This window comes from Phalacrocorax aristotelis, chromosome 18 (assembly GCF_949628215.1).
Source record: "Phalacrocorax aristotelis chromosome 18, bGulAri2.1, whole genome shotgun sequence".
Taxonomy (NCBI): Eukaryota; Metazoa; Chordata; class Aves; order Suliformes; family Phalacrocoracidae; genus Phalacrocorax; species Phalacrocorax aristotelis.
In genome coordinates, this window is record NC_134293.1 from 6,874,531 (window position 1) to 6,898,984 (window position 24,454).

At 41.1% G+C, this 24,454-nt stretch overlaps 1 protein-coding gene and 1 long non-coding RNA gene across 2 annotated transcripts in view; one reads left to right on the forward strand and one right to left on the reverse strand.

Moving 5' to 3' along the window:
• The window catches only part of LOC142066054 (uncharacterized), a 24,985-nt gene extending 6,281 nt beyond the window's left edge, over positions 1 to 18,704 (reverse strand). The window contains exons 1-2 of the long non-coding RNA XR_012663605.1: positions 18,618 to 18,704; positions 13,602 to 13,699 (exon numbers count right to left, since the gene is read on the reverse strand). This is a non-coding gene — a long non-coding RNA (uncharacterized LOC142066054). The remainder of the gene's footprint in view (positions 1 to 13,601; positions 13,700 to 18,617) is intronic.
• Positions 18,583 to 24,076, forward strand: MED31 (mediator complex subunit 31). Its single transcript, XM_075113012.1, has 4 exons — positions 18,583 to 18,972; positions 22,111 to 22,188; positions 22,851 to 22,947; positions 23,699 to 24,076. The coding sequence occupies exons 1-4, from the start codon at positions 18,963 to 18,965 to the stop codon at positions 23,889 to 23,891; spliced, it is 378 nt and encodes a 125-aa protein (XP_074969113.1). The 5' UTR covers positions 18,583 to 18,962; the 3' UTR covers positions 23,892 to 24,076.
• Positions 24,077 to 24,454: the final 378 nt, after the last annotated feature.

Below are 24,454 nucleotides of genomic sequence, written 5' to 3' on the forward strand. Positions count from 1 at the left end.
CTTTGTGTTTCTTGCACTGTGGCACTGGCAGGGCCAGGAACCTTTCCCTCTCTCAGCCACAGGACGTGGTTTCACATGCCAATCAGTGTTTTGTTAGTGCCAGCCTGGAAATGACCAGTGGCCTATTGTGAAAGTTCCTGGATTAGCCCCTGATGTGCCTTATTAATTAACTCTGGAATTTTGGAGCGGATACAAGGCATGAGAAAGGCTTTAATTGAAGCCCTTGTAAAAATGTAGAGGCCTAGATATTAGGGCTTGTGCTGGCTGACAGCGATGGGAGTTGTCTTGTGTACTTTGGAATTCAGGTCCTGTAAGAAAAGTGTTTCGTAGCACCTGTTTATGTCATTTCTGAAGCAGAAGTAGTCTACAGAAAGATTGGTGTTGGACTACATGTATTTTGTCAGTGGTTCGTAGATGCTTTTCATTCAGCCCTGGGGGTGAAGTTGGGTGGGAGATAAGGCAGCGTGTTACAGGGGAGAGCTCTGTGGGCATGACCTGAGTTCTGCTCCCACACTTGCTGTGCAGCCTCATGCAAGTCAGTTCACCTCTTTTCTCCCCAGTTCCCCCTCCTGAAGAAGAGGTCATGGTACCTATCTACCTCACAAGGGTGTTGTGAGGACATAAGGGTCAAATTCCACATCCGTTGTGATTCCCCACCTCATAATAAGAGGTGCAAAGTAGAAGTCATAGAAATCTGGCCAGAGAATTCCGGCCAGATCATCTGTCCTGTAGCATAGTAGTATGTGTAGGATATTTATCAGTTTTGTTATTAACGTGAAAGTTCTTTATAGAACTGGAAAAATATTCACATTTTTGCCTTTAAAAGAGAGGAAAGTATTTATCCACAAAATGACCAGGTGCTTTTCTGAGCAGATGACTGCTTCAAGAATGATTTGATTTTTGTGCCTTTATCTTCTGTGCTCTTTCAAGGTGCTGGGCACCATAAGCTCTCCACTGACTGCAGCCTCATGCTTCCTGCATGGAACTGTGGGGCATGTGGATAAACACTGTTCCACTTGCAGAGCCTTATCTAAAGAAGAGGCCAGTTCTAGTGCCAAGAAGCAGCTTGGTCACAGACATTTGTCACCTCCTGAAGCTTATCACAATATTTGTTTGAAGAAATTGAAGCCAGGAACAGTTAAGCACCTTCTGTGCTTTGGTGGTCACCACTTAATGCTGATTTACATCCGTTAGGTATGTAAATGCATTTGAGAAAGGGACTTTTTCTGCCTTCTGATGGACTTCACAGTATGAGGATGTTTTACCACTGCCAGGTACTTCATGGTACGTGCTCTTCCCTAGTGCAAGTAACGTACACCGGAGCTTGCATGGGTACACTGAGCTTGCCTGTCGCAATTCATGCACATCAAAACTCCTCTAAAACTGGTTTTCAGCTAAAAGCCGTAGGACAGATACTTCCCTGTCCCATTTGCAGAAAATGTTCTGAAAAAGTGCCCTCATCTCAGCTACGGAAGAGTTTCCCTCTGTTGCTGTGCAAGTAGAAAACAAATTTCATTTTCATCAGTGATCACACAGGGTCATTTATTGACAGGAGTGCCGCGGCCAGGGGAATGTGCCTATGGGGTAATAAAGAATACTGCGTTTATTATAACTGTGGTTTATTTGATGTGTCACCTCTCTGTCCTCTTAATAGCAAATGCTTCTTTATGAGACACTTTTATGACATGCTGTGACTGATTTGTATTTAATTTAATTGGGTGAGTTGCAGAATTAGAGCCTGGCAAATAAAAAATCACTAGAACTGTCTCCTCTCTGGCATGGATTGTTTCCTGTGTACAGTGGACCATTTTTTTCTACCTTAGTTTCTACTGTAGTGTGGCAAGACATAAGAGGGTACATACCGTAGGAATCAGTGCAAAGCAAAGATTTGGATACCACTTTATGTACCATCAGACCTATATGTCAGTGGTTCCTCCTCTTTCCTCAGCTAAGTGATAACTCAAGTTTCCATCTTTGAAAATGCTCAGGTGGGACCAAATCAGGTGGCATATCCTAGAACTGTCTCATTCATTTCAGAGTAAAATATTCTAAGAATCTAAGAAACACAACTAGTTTTTAAGAATTAATTTTGTATGGACTCTCCAGTATAACCGGCACAAACAGGCTTTTTTTCAGCATCAAGCATGCATGTCATCCTGTCCCAGTGCCCTAAGTAAATATATGTGTTATTTACAGTGGATAATGCAAGGACGATTGCTTTGTTACTGGAGCTAGGTTACATCCCCATCCAGCATTGCAGGATAGATACTCGTCTTGCATTTCTCTTCCCATCAAAGGGTTTTCGTTGTAGGTGCAAAAGTAGTGATGGTCCCATGGTAGCGGCATAAAGGAATCCCTTTGACCCCCACTTCAAAACATGCCCCACCAAAGCCAACAGAGACCATGGGAGGATCTTCAGCGCAGGCTTTGTCAGGACGGATTGTTCAGCCACACTGAACGCGCGGACAGTTCCTGTTTTATCACATGTGGGCAGAGTGTGGTTCCTAGTGGTTAAGGGGTATGTCAGCTGTCCAGCTGGCATAACAGCCCGCAGTGCTGCCTATAAGGAGCTAAATTAATGCTTTCCTGTTTTCTGCTCACTCTCTATAGAAAGTCCTTGACTTTTCCTTTATTCTCTCAGAATACCAAGTTGCTAATCCTGTTTCTGCAAAGGTTGAATGCCTCAAAGCTGCAGAATCTTGATATGGGCTGCTGCAATACAGGGTTTGTTCCTGATAGTTCATGTATCGGTGTGCAGACTTATTCCCACAAAGTACTGGCGGTTTGGGAATGGTTACATATGCGTGCATGAGTTCACAAATGACCAAACTACAGGAAAACATACAAGGGGAGGACAAAGGTATTTCCTGATTGTGTGTTGAACATCTAGATCTGTGGAATGGAGAAGAAAAACCTTTCAGCATTCTCTATATGATCTAGAAGTCACCAAGCACCCAGACAGAAATAGAGTCATGCTTAACATGGATGCAAAAGTCATTCCCCTTCTCTTAAGTACAAGTATGCTCTCTGGCCTCCTGAAGAGATCTGTCTGAGCCCTAAGTTTGAAACAGGGCTATGTTATGTAGGTCACCTCTTTGGTTGGTGTCATCTGCTGAATTCAGAGTAGAGGATGGTTCATTCCAGCTGAGTTCTGATCTCACTTTAACCCAGTCTTTGGTTTGTTCAGACTTTGTTTTCCAGCTCAGGTGTGTTACCACTTGAAAGAGCAATAACCTGGTTGTAGCCAAAAAAATATTTGATGACAACGTGTTGGAATTGGACAGTTGGTGAAAATCAGCCCAGAAAAAAAATAGATCACTGAATTAGTCCTAGCCAGAATCCAGCAGTGATTCCTTAACACAAAAGCTCCTCTTCCTTTTCAGTAATGACTTATCGTATATGTTTTTACATAATTCACACCTTCTTTTTCCTAAATGTTTGTGCTAAATATGGAAAGAAGTGGGTGGTAATGAATCCTGAACACTTGGATCAAGTGACAGATAGCTTTCACAATATTTTCCCAGTGTGGGTGAATAAACTTGTGACTTTATAGTGCTCAGCCTGGTTGTGTCACTGTGAGGTCTCCCACACATTTGTGCATTGCAGCACAATCCCGGCAGCCCATTACTGGACACTTGCTAGGCTTGGCTCTTGTCTGCCTGATTTAATGGCAGGATGCTGGTTTCCCTCTGTCCGGAAGAACCATCCCAGCAGCAGCTCTTCTGCATCAGATCAGACCTTCACTTCTGGTACCTTTGCGGGCCCTTTTGTGAGGTCCATGGTATAAATCGGACTCTGCCATGCACTACAGACTGCGCCTGCTTTGCAAGATATGACTGAAGATGTTTCTGCCTTTGAGCAGAATCTCCCTGGGCCTGATGATCTTACACAGTTGTCAACTCCACAGAAGTATTTGCAGATTACCGCAACTTGATAGTGCCAATTGCTACCGGTGAATATTAATGACAAAACCAGCACAATGAACGGTGTTGTTATCCAAAGCCTAAAAACAGTTTCTTAGGAAACCTAGTCTCATAACAGAGCTTCATTTAAATAACCATCAAAGAAAAGGGGAGAAATACGTCAAAAATTGGTATTGTGGAGAAGGGGGCTCATTTTACAGGGTGGTGGAGTCACCATCCCTGGAGGTGTTCAAAAAACGTGTAGACATGGCACTTCAGGACATGATTTAGGAGGCCTGGGCGTGTTGGGCTGATGGTTGGACTTGATCTTAGAGGCTTTTTCCAAACTTAATGATTCTGTGATTCTACTGGTTTTTTTCTTTATTAAGATTCAATCTCTACTAAGATTTTGATTCTAACCGTTCCTATATAACTCTGTTGCTGTCCAGTTAGAGTCATTAGGGATAGATTTTATACCTCTGGTCTTACTTTATATCCTGCCAAGATTTTTCACCTGCAAAACTGGCAGGAGGCTTTTTCATGGACATTCATCTGGACAGCTGTTAAAATCCAGCTTCTGCTATCAGCAGAACGCTCAAGGAAGAAAAAAGAAAGTTCCTAGAAGGTTGATGAGCATTTTTTGAAGACTTATATCTAGATAGTGGTTACCTAAAGATGGCTTAAAGACTTTCTGGACTCAGCATTATACACTACTGTCTTGTAGCTAATAAATGACAACATGAAATGACCCTTTACTGCACTCTGGTGCTATAGGTTGTTTCACAGGCAGGCATGCTTTATGAGAGTTTCTTTTTGTTTGTTTGTGCCCGTAACTCTCTTGGTTTAATGGTCAGCCATCCCCTTCATTTTTCAGACTGATGTCTATTGAAACCCTCCTGACTAATGAATAAACTCGGTTGCCAAAGCCTGTGAGTTCAATCAAATTGTATGAAATTTGCTGTGACTCTTGAAGTTCTACCTCTTTGAGTCATGTAAGAATCCCGACTTGTCTTGGAAGCAATAAGTAAGCCTAAGACTGTGACAGCATGGGAGAAAAGTCTTTGAATATCAGCTCTAAAGCCTCAAAAAACCCAGAAGTAATAGGAACGCAATGTTTCAGTTTTGAATTACTTAGTTTTAAATGCAGACTTGCAATTTTGAGGGCTTGGCTTGTGATTTTGTGTAGCAATTTGCGGTGCGAAGCAATACTGAGTCCATGCTGATAGAATGTGGCATTTCTTGCCTATTATGTCCATTGTTTCATGGTTTTCCCCTTGTTGTTAAATCCCTGTGCCATTTGTTGTACTTGTACATGTATATAAGCCTAAAAAACGAACTATATTTATCAACAGACAGTTCCTTCATCTCTTTGTAGTAGATTTCTCTCAAATGCTTTGTTATTTTATCTGTGGTTTAGCATTCCAGTGTAGTAACTGTGAACTCGATATGCTGAAAATAATATATTTATTTATCCCATGCTTTTGCAAGGCAAGTTAACACCTGTAGCTTTTCATGGTGAAGGAGAACCTGCTTCTTCCAGAGGAAAATTCTAAGGAATTTCTGTGTCCTATATGGGATAGAGGTAAGTACAGCCCTCATCATTCAGAGCCACAGGGTAAAAGGTAGGCACAACGTGCTGCTCTGAGGTGATTAGGGACTGCTCAACAAGATGTTTGGTAGCTCTTTAAAAATAGAGCTGACTATACTGAAACTATTTTTTGCCCATTTAGGTTTTTCTGGAGCACTAAGTCAATAGTTGCCCATTCATTATGGTGTAAATGTGGACTGTAGATTCTGGTCATAAGAAACAGACCATTTCTTCTGTAAGAAAAAAGGTGTTATCCTTCCCATGTTTACTTCAGTACTTTATTTACCCACGTGAAATTACTCGCTAGCCTTATTTGGCACACAGTTCTTCACTAAGTTTTCATAAACTGTTCCAGGTCAGAATGTGAGCCTCATTACAGTGTTCATAAAACATTATTTTTATAGACAAACCATACTCTTGAAAGAACTGAATGTTCCAGATACTAAATCTAGTTTGTTGTAGTTTCATTTGTGAACTATTCTTTGTGAACAATAACATGGGTTGGGTCTTAGCAAATATTTTAGCAAGCCAGTTGAAGATCAAATTTTCCACCAGAAATAAAGTTAACAAAATCTTTCAATTAAATAATTATTGTTTCTGGAGCAAGTATCTATTTTGCTTCAATATTTTGTCTTGGCTATACAGTCAAAAATCAGAAAACCAGGATTTTTTTTTTTTGTGCATGTCACTAAGAACAGTTGCCCTTCAACTGGGGAAAACAGAATTTCCTCTGAAAAAGAGGGGAGGGGAAGGGGGGCTTTAGCCTTTAGGCCACTTAAGGCCATTTTAGCTCCTCTTTGAATAACAGAAGCTGGGAAAAAAACAACATAAGCTTTCCTGGGAGTATCCTCCACACACACACAATTGCCTTATGATGCCTCATTTCAAAGCTCACCTTTGACTGTTTTCATTCATATTTGTCTACAGATGTAAGTCAGATCAATACAGAGCAAATCTGAATATATCACCCCAGGATACTGGAAATACACAAGTTAAAATCAACCCTCTGAGGGCTCATATTGGGGAATAACTTCACCCTTGTTTGAAGGGTGGTCAAATATATCTTGATTTTTTGGCAGGTGATCTTGGCCCAGCTCCTCAGGTTTTTGGTTTTGGTTTGTTGGTTTTATTTTTTTTTATTTTGAGGACACTTAAATGGATGATGACCAACGTTCTGGGAGTTAATTAGGTGCGGGTGTCCTTCAAGGAACATCTCTCAGTTCCTTGCTAATTTATATGTCTCCCTGCAGCAGCTGTTCTAGTTATGTGGAGTTCTTCCACTCTGCTGTGCTGCACTTGAACTGACCCATCAGTGGGTTAAAGTCTGCACAATAAATTAAGGTCAGGGAGAAGGTCGTGATTCTCTGCCTCCTGAGGAACATTTAAGGAATGGAAATTACAAAGGGTGAGTACTCTGGGGTTTGGGTTTTTTTTCTGCTGTAGCTTGATGCCCAGTAATGGCAGAAGTTAAAAGATCGGAAAAAAGATCCTTATAAACACTAGGAGGCATGAATGCCTATGCTTATCAATGTTATGCAGGTGAGAGTTCCAAGTTCATACACTTTGTGAAGCATTTATAAAGCCTGTGTAGCAGGGTCACTCTGTAAATAGTAGACTGCACACTATAAAAACCGCTAGCAGTGGGAGTGCTGGAGCTGTTGCAGTAAAGCTCCACCAGAAAGAGCCTGTAATACTGGACTCTGGAAACCTCTTAACTAAGAGATTAACCAAAGATGTATATGATGTCTGCACAGCTGTGCTAATAAGTACTACTGCAATTCTTGCACTCAGAATGTGGTGGCAAGCAATTTTAGGAATAAAGACTGCTTTGAATATTCTTCCAGAAATGGGAATAGATTCCAGGAATGCTGCTGTCTAAAGTGTGGGCAGGACCCATGTTCCTCTCCTTTATTGTCACTTCTGAGTGTTCCTGATATAGGAGGTGCCTGTTCCCTTACTGGAAAGAAAAATCTGTGAATAACATTTTCCCTCTACTAAACTGTTCTGTCCAGGAGCTATTAAAGATTCAGTTGAACCATTTGCTGGCACTCATTAAGATAACTGTAGGTGAAAGACAACAGGAAAAATTGTTCCTGAACAGCTATGATACCATGCAGAACTGCAGAGCAGCTGCCATGAGTTTGCGGTGATTTAAGACAAAAAAGCATGGCAATGATTTCTTAATCTTCCTCTCTCTCTTCCAAAATGCTCAAATGAGCCTTCCTGTGTGAGGAATTAAGATGATGTTGGCACTTCCAGGAAAACAAAATGGTATCTTTGAATATTGTTCCAGCAATGTGGCCTTATTCTGTACTGTTTACCCATAGGGGAGCAGGGAAGACTCTTCCACTCAGGAAACCTAGCATCTCAAGTTGTGTCAGGGGAGGCTGAGATTGGATATTAGGAAAAGTGTCTTTACTGAAAGAGTGGTCAGGCATTGGAACAGGCTGCCCAGAGCGGTGGGGGAGTCGCCAACCCTGGGTGTGTTAAAAAAATGTGTAGACGTGGCACTTTGGGACATGGTTTAGGAGACATGGTGGTGATGGGCTGATGGTTGGACTTGATGATCCTAGAGGTCTTTTCCAACCCTAATGATTCTATGAACTGAGGAATCACCATGGGCTTCAGAGGTGAATCCTTGGAGGAGATTCAAGCTAGGTCTCTAGATAATTTGGTAAATGCTGCTGAGGAGCAGCTCAGCTGCTGAACGCTCAGGCATTTAGCTATTCAGGTTGAGGAGGAGGGGGTATGGGGCTGCACCTCCCCTCTTACACAGTTTTAAGATATAAAGCAAAATTATGGGGGCGGGGGCGTCCCCTTTGTGGAATTTGAGCTCCAAGTCCTTATGATGAGAGTGCCATTGAAGATCATTTACAAGGGACACAATTTGTTTGGAGATGGAGGTGGGCCCACAGATACATGAGGTGACACTCTGAACAGCTGTAAAAGGAAAAAAAATAAAGTTTCATGTGATGGTCTCTATCAGATGACTAAGTCAAGGTGTCAAAAGTCACGTACAATGGTCTGTGTCACCACGGCCAATAGATTAGATCATCTGAGGGTAATCAACTAGTTCTTTGAGTATTTTTAAGGTTCTTCCAGTTTCCTGTGCCTTGGAGCTAGAGGACCAGGAATGCAGACAAGGGTGTCTCAGAGCCTGGCTTTGACTCTGGCAAAAGCTAAAATATTTATAACTTGATGTATTAGATTCACTAAACTGGAGTTTTGTGGCAAATCAGCACTTCTGACTTGGTCTCTAAATGAGTGTGTTCTATAGCCAGTTTCTGAGTCTCTACCAGTGCAAAATCAAGGTAATTGCCTCGTGGTGAGTTTAACAGGGATTTGGTCTCAGCCCAGGCTGTGATCATGGGGAGATGTAGTCCAGGCTTGGTCCCTTGACAGAGAGGAATCCAGAGACAGCAATAAAAAGGCAGCATCCAGCCCATGATCAGAGTTACATCCCACTCCGGTCCCTACAGCAGACCAGTGGAAACACAGCTTTTTGCAGTTATGCTGCCAATGTATGTGTCCAAATATTTCCAGAATCTACTGGCTGATTTTAGGGCAGTTTCCTGGATGGGGGTGGGGGTGGGGGGTGGGGGGTGGGGTGTAGAGTCTCAGGGTAACATGTATGTGGTGAGAAGAAAGAGACCTTGTTACACCCTAACAATGGGAAAAGTTACAGAGAAACTCCACAACAGAATTTTGATTACACAGAAATCACCACTAGAAATTTTGCATATAGAAAATCTGCTTCTTTAGTTCTAGTGCTCCCAGAATGACACTTCAAATAAAATTATTGCTATTTACTGGTCAAAATACTAGTCTTTGGAGAAGATGCACAGATGATACTGTTGCAAAGCACCTAGAAAAAATGCTGTGAAGACATGGGATGGCTAGGGAGACATGCCTAGAAAAGCAGGAGCTATAATACTGATGTATCTTAGGGGGGAATGTGTTTCCCTTGTGTGGGGATAAGGACAAAAGTAAGCAATACTTGGCAAGATTGCCAAGGTATTCAGGTGGGTGTAAAGTCCGGAGGTATGTCTCCAGTGAAATGAACAGTGTTTGTGAGTAGGTGTCTATTAATATCCATCACAGGGTGTTTGTTATGGAGAACATTGCTGCTTAGGGTCAAATAGTGCTTATGTTAAGAGCCTCTCTTCTTTTTTTCTCTTGCTAGCTTTAATGTTCACACTGCATCAACACAGCATCTTCTAGTAATAATGTAGTAATTGTTCACCTACTCAGAGATTGAAAAAAGCAGCGCTGAACAGAATCAGCCATATGATGAATCCATTGCACGGTCTGAAAAGGGTGACTCTGGATGCCAGCTGAGCACTTATCCAACGTGTACCCCTGTTCCCTTTCCTCTTTAAAACTACCCCAGCCTCCTGGTGGAAAAGGATGAAGCTGATTGATTATATATGTTGAGAATTATTTGGCTAGATTTTGTTTCCAGCAACACCAGATCTTCATGCCCGTGACAGCACTGAAACCAGTGGAGACACTCTTCAGCTAGTATGTGCATATCTTTCTGTCTGGAAAGATCTCGGTGATCATACCAGGATGCTCATTTTGCACTACAATTTTCAGCTCTTCCCTCTTGAATTTCCAAAGCAAACCTGATAGATGGGATGATGACTGACCCAAAGCCCAGTTAAGGAAATGGAAAGTATTATACTGTTCTTAATATGCTCATGAGAAAGCAAAAATAACCTAGGATCAGATCCTGAGACTTTCTTTTTTTCCCTTTTCTTTTTGCAATGGTTAAACTAGAGGACTGCAAGATCAGGCACCTCAGAAATTATAATTATAGTGAGAGTTAGAGTTTCACATTTTTCTTAGTTGTAGTGTTCTATATAAAACTGGACATTTAAAAAAACTTCGGTTTTTTGTTTGTTGGAGTTTTTTTGTTTGGGGGGTGGTTGTTTTTTAGTACATAAAGTGACCTCAGAAAAGGAATAGACTGAAAAAAAAAATAGGCTGTTTTCACTGAGCTAGGAAAAACAGCTAATGAATAGATATATTATTAATTGTAAGATATGAGAAAGGAACCAAGAGTGCTTGAAGAAACCGTAACAGAAACTGTGTGCTTATGGCAATTAATCTCAATGTTTTAATTAAAATTTTAATTTTGCAATACAAAAAAAACCCCAACCTGAATGTAATACAAGTAACATGTCAAGGTGTGCTTTCTACTGCTGTGTAATCATTCATAAGCTCTAGGTTACTTCATATTACTTAAGTTTACATGTTAGTCATAATTCAAACATACTCTACTGTAGGCCTGGCATTCGAAGGTTATGGGCCTTGCCTATAAAAGGTATATTTAGATTTGCTCCCTAAGGAATTCAGTGCTTTCGTTTGCCTGAATGCTGTATAATCTTGACTATAAGCACTGACAGGTTGGCTAGCATGCAGCTAAAAAGAGGGTTTATATTCTTGCCAAATATTTATATAGGCATCCTTGAAACTGTAACTATTTGTGCAGTACCTTTTGCAATGACCAAGAATTAAAAGTTATTTTCATCGTGAGTGGGTGAGTTTGTGGGTGAGTGTACAGAGTATTTAGAGTTCTACTTGCCAGTAGAAAGAAATCCCACTAATCATATTTTCATTATTGGAGACCATGCATTTCCAGCTCTCTTTTCTTTATCTATAAAAGTAACTGCAGTGCTATTTCTAGTATAGTTAGGTGATCCTGTGCAAGAATAGGAGAATGTGATTTTTGTTGTTGTTGTTCTGGTTTGGCTTGGTTGGGTTTTTTGTTCTCCTGATTCTCTTAAGTCAGGCAGTTGAGATAGAGACATAAAAACTAGAAAGAAATTGTTCAGTTTTTTATTTAGTCCCAATTAATTAATTAACATTACTAATTTTTATCAGAATTTTAATTCCTGGGATTTCATAGCTTTGAACCTTAGCTGACATGAACTGGCAGGTTTGTATAAACTTCAGCTGCTCACCCAGTTTATGCCTGGGGAAAGTTAGTCTTGAGTCTGATTCAGTACTGCGCCTCACTATCTATTTTCATGCTCTTTTATCACTAGCATTAAAGTAGCACCTACAAGCCAACATTTCTAAGTCTGCTCTTCACATAATTATATTACTTGGTATTGAGAACTCTGATTTGCCAAGGCCCCAGGTAAGTCTAAAGCTCTTCAGATCTGAGCTTGCAGCTCAGGTTCCAGCATTTGGCCCATTCAGCATTTTAGCGATGAGCAAGTTGAATGCCCTTGCTTGTCTACCATCAGCTTTCTTTCTCTAGACCATTACACCAGCTTGCCCTTTTCAAAACTTCTGGTAAGACTTGAGGTTTTGATCTCATTCACTTCAAAGGAAGTCAGGAACTCAGTCTCTGAGCTGTCAGAGAAGCTTGGTGCAATAGCCCCCTGTTCATTTCTGTTGTTCGTGTTTGGAAATAGGAAAATAGTGCAGCATTAACATTTGTTCCAGTTACAAAATCTACAAAATAAAACCCTACCTGCTAGTCTGGTATAGATAAATCCAAACAAATCAAACCTAGACATCCAAAATTTACATTTACTCATAGTACCTCTCTGTATAGCTCATCTGGCTATTTAGCTTTCAGGCTATGTTGGGGGAAGAAGCTGCATTCTCAAGCCTCCGTTCTCAGCTTGTAGTGCCAGAAGACTTCTCCTTTTTTTTCTCCTTTTTTTTTTAATTAAAAAAAATACATTCCCATGTAAGGAATATGTTGCCACACCAGTTGGCAGAGCTGTTGGTTTAATCTTGTGATTATTAAGAAAAATGCCCTCACCTGTAGCCTATGTGAGCACACCTATTAGTTTCAGCACCAAATTAACTATTTGTTTCTTACTTGCTGAACACAGTCAAAATATATTATAAAGGGGATACATTTTTTCATTAATTCCAAATTCATACCAATGATCTCCTTAGTTTAATACATAATTCCGCTTGGTGTTTTCTCTACACCTTTCTGCTCAGTGCCACAGTAGAAGAGCCTAAAAATCATAGAATCGTAGAATCTTTAAGGTTGGAAAAGATGTCTCTAGGATCATCAAGTCCAACCGTCAACCCAACACTACCAGGCCTCCTAAACCATGCCCTGAAGTGCCATGTCTACACATTTTTTTGAACACCCTCAGGGTTGGTGACTCCACCACCTCTCTGGGCCAATGCCTGACCACTCTTTCAGTGAACACATTTTTCCTAATATCCAATCTAAACCTTCCCTGATGCAACTCAAGGCCATTTCTTCTTGTCCTATCACTAGTTACCTGGGAGAAGAGACCAACCCCCACCTCACTACAGCCTCCTTTCAGGTAGTTGTAGAGAGCATTAAGATCTCCCCTCGGCCTCTTCTTCTCCAGGCTAAACACCCCCTAAACCTCAGCTGGTCCCCAGCACACTTGTGCTCCAGACCCTTCCCCAGCTCTGTTGCCCTTCTCTGGACACGCTCCAGCACCTCAATGTCCTCCTTGTCCTGAGTGGCTCAAAACTGAACCCAGGATTTGAGGTGCAGCCTCACCAGTGCTGAGCACAGGGGCCCCATCCCTGCCCTGCTCCTGCTGGCCACACTATTGCTGATATAAGCCGGGATGCTGTTGGCCCCCTGGGCGCACTGCTGGCTCATGTTCAGCCGGCTGTCAGCCAAAATCCCCAGGTCCTCCACCAGGCAGCTTTCCAGGAGCTCTTCCCTAACCCTGTTGTGCTGCCTGGGGTTGTTGTGACCCAAGTGCAGGACCTGGCACTTGGCCTTGTTGAACCTCATGTGTCCTTTAAGCCATGAATGAAGTAGCATAGAAAGTGGATCAAACAAACCACGTTATTATTGGAAAATTAAATAACTGTAATGGTAATCCAAAATATAGTGGAAAATAAGTTAAATTCTTCATATTTGCAACCATTATAAAATAGGTAACATTCATTTTATTATTTTGCAAGCTTGCCTATGGATCTCAGACTAGAAGTTTTACATTCCCTCACTACTGGGAAATGAGTTTTTCTGGCCTGTTTGGCATTCAACAGGGTAAGAATTCCTTTAGATCAGGCCCCATATATCCTGGCTCACTGCAGAATTCTTTCCTTAGAGCACCTTAAAAAGGGCTTCAAAGAGCAAGCAGTACCTTTGTGAAGATCCTCCTTGTAGACCATTGTTCTGAGGTTCAATGCATATTGCTCTTGGCAAATGGCTGACCTCAAATTCATCTGCCTTCCAGATGTCCTAAGAATAGAAGAGTGATTTTTTTTAACCAACTTATTAAAGAAAAACATAAAATACTTTCTGACACTTGACATTTTATCTTTAATTTATGTTTGCTTTCTAACGGTTGTCTGAAGCTAGAGGAGTACCATAGTCACATAAGTACACATTCCAGCATCTGCAATATGCCACAGACTTTTAAGTCTTCTTACACCATTTCACCAAATTTACAGCTCTATTGAATGGTGTTTAACAGTCTTCAGCTGAAGATTGTTCTACCATGATTGTCATAGGCTCGCTTTTGCAATGCACATTACCTGCCAGTTTCTTGACCTCAAAAAATAGAGCTCAGTGAAAAGTTAAGCCTTTAATTAAATATGTTCTGACAATTGTTTCAGTCACTGATAACTATCATCTTGTTTCTATTGAATTACAATTATAACATTGGAGTAGAAAAATTGCAGACTTTGTACTGGCTTGTTATAAATATAACATAATGCCTACTCTGCTCTCTGTTATTTAACCATATTTGAAGCAGGATACTCTCCAGTCTGCAGAATTCTGTCTTGCATCCTATGAGTAAAATCCTTTAAGATGTCATTATCCATGTCAATCCATGTCAATACAAGTTTGCACTCTATGCTAAAGCAGATGGGAATTGTATGAACAAAAGGGGACGTCTTGGGTTCCAAGCACTGGGTATGAAACAGTTACTGTTCCAGTTGATCGGTTTTCAATCATTAAGCCTTGCTGGATCTTCTTTTCTTTCTGTTGCAAATACACTATACTATGGTGTCATAGACAAACCCTTTGCAACACCTCACTTCCTCAGTGTCTGTCTTCAAGATCTAATAGCACTTCAGACAAGACTGTATTTTCTCCAGTGCCTAATGGAGCCCTGGTGCTTTCACACCCCAGAAGTAGCTCCATTTAATGGCTGTGTCTCTATGCCAATTCTAATGATGTTATATTGTCCTTGCCATAAACCATTCAGTTTTCTAAAAAGCATTATTGCTGGTGCAGTAATAATCAACATGACTAAAAATGCCAGAACCTAGCCTATAGCTTCTAATATTCTCTAAAACATATGAGTGTAAAATTTAACTAAGCAGAAGGCATATCCAGCTAGAAATTATAATTTTGTCAGTTACAAGTACCCACTGTGCAAAACACTACAGGTGACTGGCATAGATGACTTTTAATTAAAAGATAACGGTTTCCACCCTTAAGCCCTCAGAAGCAATTCCGATTTAAGTCATAGACGTGAACATGCGAGATCCTTATCTACAGGAGATATATTTTTTTTCATCGATTTGAAATGGAATCTCCGAGTCCTCCAAATAATCCAGTGCCCTAATATCTCAAATATTAAAGGAGAGACCTTTGTTAGGCAAGATGGAGGATACTTCATTTAGTATTAAAAATAGTGCAAAGTTCTGTGTGGCATTTGGAAAAAGAGGTTGAAATCCAGACATTGAGATCAAACAATTGATGACAGTAGAAATAGTATGTTATTTCATGGACCTAGAAAGGCATTTAGGTATCCTGCCATCTGTGGCTTTCCTAAATATAGCATTTACAAAGACACGTCACAAATTTGATTTTATCATCACTTAGCTACTATCTGCAACTACTACTGCAGCCATATGTCATTTTCTGAATGCAGTTTTCAAGTTTCAACAGCTTGATTTCCTTAAGGTAGAAAACATTCTTTAATCTGTTTATTAGATAATATATGTATATAAATCCACAGCATACTCTGTCAAAATGTTTCAGGACAAAAATAACGTTCCCGAACAGTTTTTAGACAACAACAGCAATGGCAGTCTTGTCCCTATAAATGGAGAAACTGAGGCAGTGATGTTGCCCCCGTTTCACAAGAATATGGAAAATTCCTGGCTCAGAGTCATATATCTTGAGAGTTATACCCTGAAAGTTCGACTCAACTGATATTTAACAGAAGAAAAAAATTCCAACTTTTCCTAGAGAATGTTTTTAGTTATTATACTATGATCCTGACTTTCAATCTTATTCCTAGTTTTGGTGGCCAAGAATTGAGATGTTTGACTTAACTCTGGCAAACCTACATAGTAATTTATTCCTGTGATGAATTCTTTTTTAGGATTCTCTCCTCTGAAGTCAGTCTTGGGAGAGAAATCACATTCCAGAATAGCAATGCAGACACGTGGGATCTGTTTGATCTCTGCTTTTAGCCCAAAGTCTGTGTTTACTGGGGAGTGACTTGTTATGTTTTGATATAGTAATGGTAGTATTCCACAACCACTAAAACCTTGTATAAAAAAAGCAACCCTATTTTATTAAGAAAAACTATGCATAAATCCCTCTTAGATGGTTTTTGTAACCCAATTCCCAGGAAAAAAAAATCATACTGCACAGGAAAAGATAGTATTATAGAAAATTGCTAACTAAGATACTGAAAATAGTTCAACAAATGAAAATAGCAAATCACTTAAAAAAAAAAAAAAGGGGGGGGGGGGAATCCGTGAGGTTTTAGGCAAGTCTGTATACAGTGTACTGTTGCACGAATGCCTAATAATACAATTTTCATAGCAGTGAACCTAAGCCAGCTTGACGGTGCTAAAACATTGGGACTTTTGTCTCAGCCAAGTTCTGAAAATTTAGCATGTAACACCAGGCAGAACCGCAACTTCTGGAACACACTCACAACCCCAGAAGCTGGGCTCCTCTCCAGGGTGCTGATGCAACAGCGCAGCTCTGCTCGGCACTCTCGGAGTATTTGTTTATTAACTGGTTTCACTCATACAACTTTTTTTTTTTTAATGAATGAAGAATTAAGTACAGAAGTTGACTGAAATCCACTTGGCTCATTGTAAAGTTGCTATGAAACACAAAACAAAGTCCAAGCTCAAATCTCTGTCCAATACGCAGAAAGAAAACAAAACATAGTTTAGTATTTTAGAGTTGAGCTTCTCCTTTCCATTTCCTTGTGCTCTGGAAGTGATCAACAATGGCTTGTCTAGTACAAAGTTAAAATGAATGTTCTGCAAATACAAACACAAGATCATCCTCTCTTTTGCTCAAGCATTTATCTATCTACCTGGGGAAAGAAACATGACTAGAACATTGACGCGCAAAGCTACCTTCTAATCGGAACTCAATTGCCTCTATGGTAAAAGCTCCCTTAAATGACAGAATAAATCATTACTCCAACATTAATGTTCTTCAGAAAGTTGTTTACTCAGATTATATATCATAAAACCTGTGATGTTAGAGCATGAACAGTTCAGATCTGACACATGAGGTCTTCTTGAGAAACCTGAAGGATTGATGACTCACTAATGGCAGCAGTGATAAAAAAATAAATGCGAAGATCCATGGCAAAACTGAGCCCTTCAAGCCATGTCACTGCCTCCCAGAAGAGCAAATACACTGCCAGGTAAGTGGAATGAAAAATTCTAGCCTTAAGATATTCATGGTGGGTTTAAGGCAGACTGCTCTCCAGGTAAAGACTCTGTCTAGAGTCAAACTCTCCTACAGCTCCACTGAGAGGGGACTCTAACATGACCTCAGCTAGAGTTTTAGACATTATAAAACCTCCACAGAAAAAAAAGCTGCAGAAAAACAGATTTCATAAGTTCTGCTGTCCATGAATTTACTTGGCTTATTTTAATGTCTGTTGGCGCACCCTAGCTCTAATAAAATGATTTTAAAAATAACTTATATTGAATTCTAACTTAAGTATTTTGTACAGTTAGAAAAGCAGTAACCTCTTAATATAGATCATGAAGAGATCAAAATATCAAACAATAAGTTCTGCTTGATATTTTTTTAAGTACAAAGCACTTGTTTTACATCATAAGCACCAAATTGCATACTGAAATGAGTAGTTCTTAAGGCTTTTCCTCCAACAAACTTTGCAATGTCTTGGTCCAAACTGATTCCACTTTTGGAAAAGACTTCTTCACCCATTTTATAACAAGTCCATTGTTTCTGGAAGATGAGTTATGTTTAATCTACCTATCTCCTCCAGAAATTCTGTTGCTGCTGCTTCGGGGCAGTACGGAACTCTGAGAAATGCGCTCTTAAAATGTCTTCCTTACTCATCCACCGGAGGATAGGTCATATGGCTGGTGTAAAATACCTGGGTAACACTGAGAAAATGCTAACCTTTCCAGCCATATTGCTTTTAGAAGGAATATTCTTTTTTTTTTTTTTTTTTGTTACAAAACAAGCCTATAAAATGGAGTAGTATGGATGTTATCTTTATGGCTACACTGGATCCCGTTGGAACTAGCATTGCATATGTGACTCTTTTTTTTTTCTCCAGATGGTGAAAGCTTGCGCATTCTTGGCGACTGCCCCATAAAGGTGGTAAGGTTTTCAGAGGCTTATTTGTTTTGCTTGCAAAGTTTTCAGAGTGAAGTGACTGGTATAAAACTGAACTTCAGTTGTTTAAAAATAGACTGAAGTTTGTACTTTGATTTCTGAGTACTTGCATTTTTTGACTTCTGCTGCTTTGAAGTGAGCTGCAGGCAGCAGAGCAACTTGAAAAAGGAGGAATTACTCCAGTTCAGTCTGGGTTTTTATTTGGATGTTGAAATCTCTGAATATTCTTTCAGATTACAGATATATTTGCCCTGCTACTTTAAAACCAACAGGAGGTATTCCCTTACCTACAGTGGTAAATGGATGATGCGCGTTACAGTCGAAATCCGAATTCCTGTGTATCTCATCTAGGTGTTTCCGTGTAATGTCGTTATGGGGAAAATATTCCCTCCGAGCAGCGTATGTTTACCTCATGAAACTGGTGGAACTAAATTTTTAGGAAACCTAAAATTTAAAGTAATCGGCACTTGTCCAAGGGATGTTATATCAGTATCTAAAAGCGAATGCAGAATGAGGAATTCTGTCATCGTGCGTTTGATGAATAAAAGATTTCACGGGGAACTCTCTTTACCATGGGAAAACGGCGGTGCGTGAGGAGGCGGCAGCACCGGATCGATCGTTCCTCCTCTCCCCGCTCCCTGCTCACGGTGTCCGTGGCTCCGCAGCCCGCTCCCGACCGGCCGCTACTCCTGCCGGGCTACCGCAAAGGTAGCGACCGGAGACCCCCGCCCGCGGCCGGCCCCGGGCCCACAGGCCGCCCCGCCAGCGGTGGCACCAAGCGAGGAGCCGGGGCCCGGCCCGTTACCGGGCAACCGCCGCCGCCTTCCCAGCCTGCCTCAGCGCTCCTTTCCGCCGCCGGCGGCCGTCCCCGGCGCCATCTTGGGCCTGGGCGAGCCGCGCAGCCCGGCGGGCCGACATGGAGACAGGTGAGGGGTGGCGGCCGCCGCTGGGTCCGGCGGGGCAGCGCGGCGAGGGGCGGGCGGGCCGAGCGCCTGCGGTCCTGCCGCACGGGAGCCGGGGCCCTGGGGGCGGCAGGTGCTGGGCGGGTGCTGAGGCCGCGTCCTCGGAGAAGGGGGCTTGTGGCGAGCTCCTGCTGCCCCGCGGGCCCTCATCTGTGCCGGTCAGCCCGGCTCCGGCACCCCGTTTGCTCCGTTGCCAACGTCCGTGAGGGCTCCTGGAAGTACCCGCGGCCCTCATCTGCCAGAGGCCGTGGGAGGGGAGGTGGCGAGGGGGCATCAGAGTGTCGTAGAGCTAAATCCCGCTTTCCCGAAACCCTTCAATGGCTTATGCCACGGATGACACCCCGACCTCATTTTTAACGTTCGCCCTCGATTCAAGAATCAGAGCTGCAAATCTGGGAGCACAAGGCCTTCAGTCAGTCCTTGTCAGCCCTTCATCTTTATTTCTGTGGAAAGCATTGGGTTTCACAGTTCTCCACGAGTCCTGGGCTCGTTGCCATGCCTGGATGGCTTTTTTTTTTTTTTTTCAGAAAAAAAAGGAAGGTGCGTTTAGATGCAGCTTTTTCAGAAGCGTGTATATCCTGGTGTTCAGGTCTGCCGATGGCTGCAGCTGGGAGCTGAAATTTGGCCTCGCAGTCCTGTGAATGAGTGATCTCTAGTGGTAACAGCAGACCTCTGAGAACCGAGAGCCCGGCTTCCAGCAATAAGGGTTTGCTGTGTCTTCATGCTGGTTGAGACTTAGGCGTTCTCCTTATCGTTACCCGTGTTTTCAACTTTCATTGTACTGCAGTTGTATTCTCTGGTCAAGTTTTTTTTTTTTTTTTTAAGGACATAGCCCTTTCTCTGCAGTATGGCAATGCTCTGAGGCACGAGATGGAGTCACTAGGGAATTAGAGACGTGTCACTAAACTATAATGGCAAACAGAATTTATCAAATTACTAGCACCTAACTTTCATGTCAGGTTTCGTATGTATTACAGAAAAAATTATTCCTGCCTAAAGTATTTTATTTAGTCTTCATTGGTGCTACAAAAAAAGAACTGAAGGCAGTATGGGCCATTTTAAACGGATTTAAAAATGATTGTTCAGTAGTCTGTAAAAAATATTTTTAAATGTAGAATCATTAGTTACATGGATTTCCCCCATCAGGATTCCCTCAAGCTTTTGTTCTCAATGGAATGTTTAATAGTTTTAAAAGAAATATAGGTGATATGGTGAAAATTGGTGAGGGAAAAATCTGTAATAACGAACCTGGATCAGATAACATCGCCTATGCCATTAGGGGAGAGATGTTTTTCTAGAGTACAGTGACACTGAAAAAAATTTAAAGTGAAGATACTTTGGTGGAGTGATTCTGAAAATAAGAAAGTCAGTTGATTCTTTATTCATCCCTTTTGGTATGGTAGCCCCCAGCTTGTATAGTCATGAGCATAAATGCAGAAATTAAGTGAATTGCTTATGTCCACTGCTGAACAGGCAAAAACTCTCAGTACCCAGCTTTGATTTGGTATTGGGTTCAAGTAGGTAGGCTGTTCTTTCATGTTTTACCTTTCAAGATGGGACTGTTTGGCAGAATTTCAAAATAGTTCATGTTCAAAGGAACCTCTGGAGATTGTCTAGTCCAATCCCCTGCACAAAGCAGGGTCAACTAGGCTGGAGTGCTCAGGACCTTGTCTAGTCAGGTCTTTAGTATCTCCAGGGGTGGAGAGTCCACAGCCTCTCTGGGCAACATGTTCCTACAATCAATTACCTTCACAGATTTAAAAAAAAAAAAAAAAAAGGCAGCCCTCAAGAAAACTCCAAACAAAAACTCTACCCTGCTCCCAAAACTCCAAACTCATGTTTAAGAGAAATGTACTGTATTTCAGTTAGTGTCTGTTGTCTTTTCTCTGGGCACCACTGAGAGGAGTTTGATTCTGTCTTCATTCCCTCACATCACATATTTATATGCATTGATACAATCATCCCCAAGCCTTTTGTTCTCAAAGCTGAACACTTCCAGCTCTCTCAGCCTCTCTTCGTTTGTCAGAAGCCCCAGTCCCTTAATTATCTTTGTGTCCCTTCGCTGGACTTGCTTCTGTATATCCATGTTTTTCTTGTCCCGGGGAGCTGATAACTGGATGCAGCACACAAGATGAGGTCCCACCATTGCAGAGCAGAGGGGAAGGACCACCGCCCTTGACCTGCTGGCAGTGCTTTTCCTAACGCAGCCCAGGGTGCTGTTGAGCTCCTTTGCTGCAGCAGCTCATTGCCGGTTTTGCTCAACATGTCCACCAGCACCTCAAGTCCTTTTCTGCAAAGCTGCTTTTCAGAAGGCTGGCCCCCAGCCTGTACTGTTGCACAGGGTTATTCCTCCCCAGGTGCAGGGCTTTGCGTGTCACTGTTTTTGAACTTCTGAGATTCCTTCTGGCCCATTCCTCCAGCCTGTTGTGTGGTCCCTCTGAATGGCACAACCCTCCTGTGTTTCAGCCACTCCCCCCCCAGTTTTATGTAATCTACAAAGTTCTGCACGTGCAGCCTGTCGCATCTAGGTTATTAATAAAGATATCAAATGGTGCTGGATCCTGCATCAATCCCGATAGTATAGCACTAGTGATGGGTGCACATTGTACTGTTGAGAGCATTGCAGTATTCTCACTACTGTACTGTGTCAAGATATCTGAGAAAAAAATTTGCTGCCTTGCACCACTTTCAAAAATACCTACAACCAGGATTTTAGTGGGCTGTTTGCAGTTCCCTATTCTTACCTTCTTAATTTTCCCTGTACAAAAATTCTTGCTCTTTCCGTTTCTTTCACTCTAATTTGTCAGCAGACATTCCTCCATTTTTTGCACTTGCTTGGCTGTTAAAAAAAAAACCACCAAAAAAACCCCCACCCAACCAACAAAACCCCCCACAAACTAAACCCCAGCATGTGGATTAATGCAGGCCCAACACTGATTCATGTAATGAAGGCTTTGCTAAATGAATCAGTATTTGTTATGGAGAGTTACTGCTTTTTCTCCTGTTTAAACATGTTATTGCTGTTTGTATGGCTCAAACTGTGAAAATTACTTTCAAATCTATTGTGTGGGTCTAATTGTTACTGTTTTTCTCATGTATCAGATGATACAGGGAACCGACTTCGGTTCCAGCTGGAGTTAGAGTTTGTTCAATGTCTGGCAAATCCGAATTACCTCAACTGTGAGTACTTAAAAGCAAATATCAGGATCCTGAGGAATAAATGTAGTTTAATGGTGTTTATTATTACTGGTAATGTTAAACAGGGAGAAAGAGGGCTAAAAAAGAAAAGGGAATGGGTCTTTCACAGAACAAAAGTAGTCTGTAAATAATTTAGTTTGGATTTCCAATGGGTGGGTTTTTTAAAATGTAAAATGTTTTACTGGTTGAAAAAAAAATGCATCTGTCCAGTAGAGGAAGAAAAAAGGTCAAGTCTATAGTTAAGAAGTAATGTCATGTTAACAGTATACCTTTACCTTAAAACAGATTTTTTATTAACAATAATAGTTTCAGGTACTATACTGAATTCCCTTGAATCCCCTGCCAGTTTTGATGCTACAGTCAAAATTTCCTGTTTCAAAAAGCTGTTCTCTTCCTTGCTGTTGTATGAAAGGCACAAACTGTAGGGGAGATGAGACTAGTTTATTATGCCCTATATGTTGACAGAAAATACCTTTTTCCCCTCTGTGGTATTTTTTTTCCATCTTGAATTGTCAAAATTTGATTGTAATGATGACGTTTTGGCTAAAGTCCCTCTTTGTATAGTTTTGTGAATACATATTCTTCAAGTTTGGCAGCTTTTTTTCGCATATCCATAACTGACAACTGCTTATTTCTCATTTCAGTTCTTGCACAAAGAGGCTACTTCAAAGATAAAGCTTTTGTAAATTATCTTAAATACTTACTTTATTGGAAAGAACCTGAATATGCGAAGTATCTGAAGTAAGTGTTAAAATTACTTAGGTTTCTTCATCTTAATGATTTGATGTTTACCTTCTATTATGTCCTGTACAGCAGTGTCCCAGCCTTTGGTGTCTGCCTGTAACCCTACCTTTGTCCTCCCCATGTGTCCTCCCCTCCCTTTGTTGTTTATATGCAAATTGTCCTGCCTTCAATAGTCCAGATGTAGCAAGAACAGACAAAATTATAAAACTTGTCTTCCATGAGTCGTGCATGGAATCTTCCCTTTGCAGCCTGTATTTGCACTTCACCGCTTGCTTAAAATAAAACTATTGAAAATTATGATACAAAACTACTTCAGTTAGGCCCAGTAAGTACATTTTAAGCGTGATTTTTGCATTGTTGATGCTTACACAAAGCCAAGGATGACTTTGCATTTTTGTGAGTGTCCAAAATCCTTCAAATTTTGCGAGAATGGTTCTTGGTTATGTTCTTTAAACGAGCTCTGGAAAGAGATATTGTATTTGTTAAGTAAAATCTAGCCACTAGAAAAGCTACTGTAAGCAAGCACTTATATCCATTTATAAACTGTTAGAGGACTCCTTGTTTCCTAGCCTAATACCGAGTTACTAAGTTACAGTGCATGGAATATGTACGGTCTTAAGTGGTTCAATACTTCAGTAAAGCACATACATAATAAAACTAAAATAACGAACTGCAGAGTTATCAGAGACTCCAGTTTTAGCGTACCTTGTAACAACTTGTATTTAAGTGTATTTTATTTTTAATCCAGGTATCCTCAGTGTTTGCATATGTTAGAGCTGCTCCAATATGAACATTTCCGCAAAGAACTGGTAAATGCTCAGTGTGCTAAATTTATTGATGAGCAACAGATTCTTCACTGGCAGCACTATTCACGGAAAAGAATGCGCCTCCAGCAAGCACTTGCAGAGCAGCAGCAGCAAAACAACACCTCTGTAAAATGAAAAATGCTTGGCGGAGGGATGATAAGGCGTACTTTGCGTCAGCTGAAGTATTTACAAGAGAGGAGTATTTACAACCTTTTGTAGGTTTGGCTCTGCGGGTGTGTACATTTAATTTTTGATTTATCAAGTGACTTTTCTTTCAACTTTTTTAAAGATACAAGACTGATAAACACCTCCTTCAGCAATTTATTTTGCAGCATGGACAATTTTGTAAGAGCATTACTTACTGAAGTTACTGACTCCATTTTGAAAACAAAACGTAGTTCTGAGGGCACCGACATTTAAGTATCTAACACAAAGTGTAGCTTAGAAGTCTGTTCTTAGGAGGCATTTTCCATGGAGAATAACGCTGCGTCTCAAAGTGTGGCTAAAAAACACCCTGATGTACTACTTCTTACAAGTGCAAAGTTGAAGTGATATTGTACAAAATCTAAATTGTGGATTTTTGCCTTGAAACCGAGCTGAGGTATTGTGATTTGTTTACCTGGCAGTCATTGTTGCTGGGGGTCTTACAGAGTTTTCCTTACAGCGTGTTTTAGAGATAGAAATCAAAGTGTGACAGG

Bases quoted from the DNA above. Each gene is read 5' to 3' on its own strand.
- MED31 (XM_075113012.1), top strand. The intron at 22,189-22,850 runs GTGAGTACTTAA...TTCTCATTTCAG, and splicing joins AAATCCGAATTACCTCAACT to TTCTTGCACAAAGAGGCTAC. The intron at 22,948-23,698 runs GTAAGTGTTAAA...TTTTTAATCCAG, and splicing joins GAATATGCGAAGTATCTGAA to GTATCCTCAGTGTTTGCATA.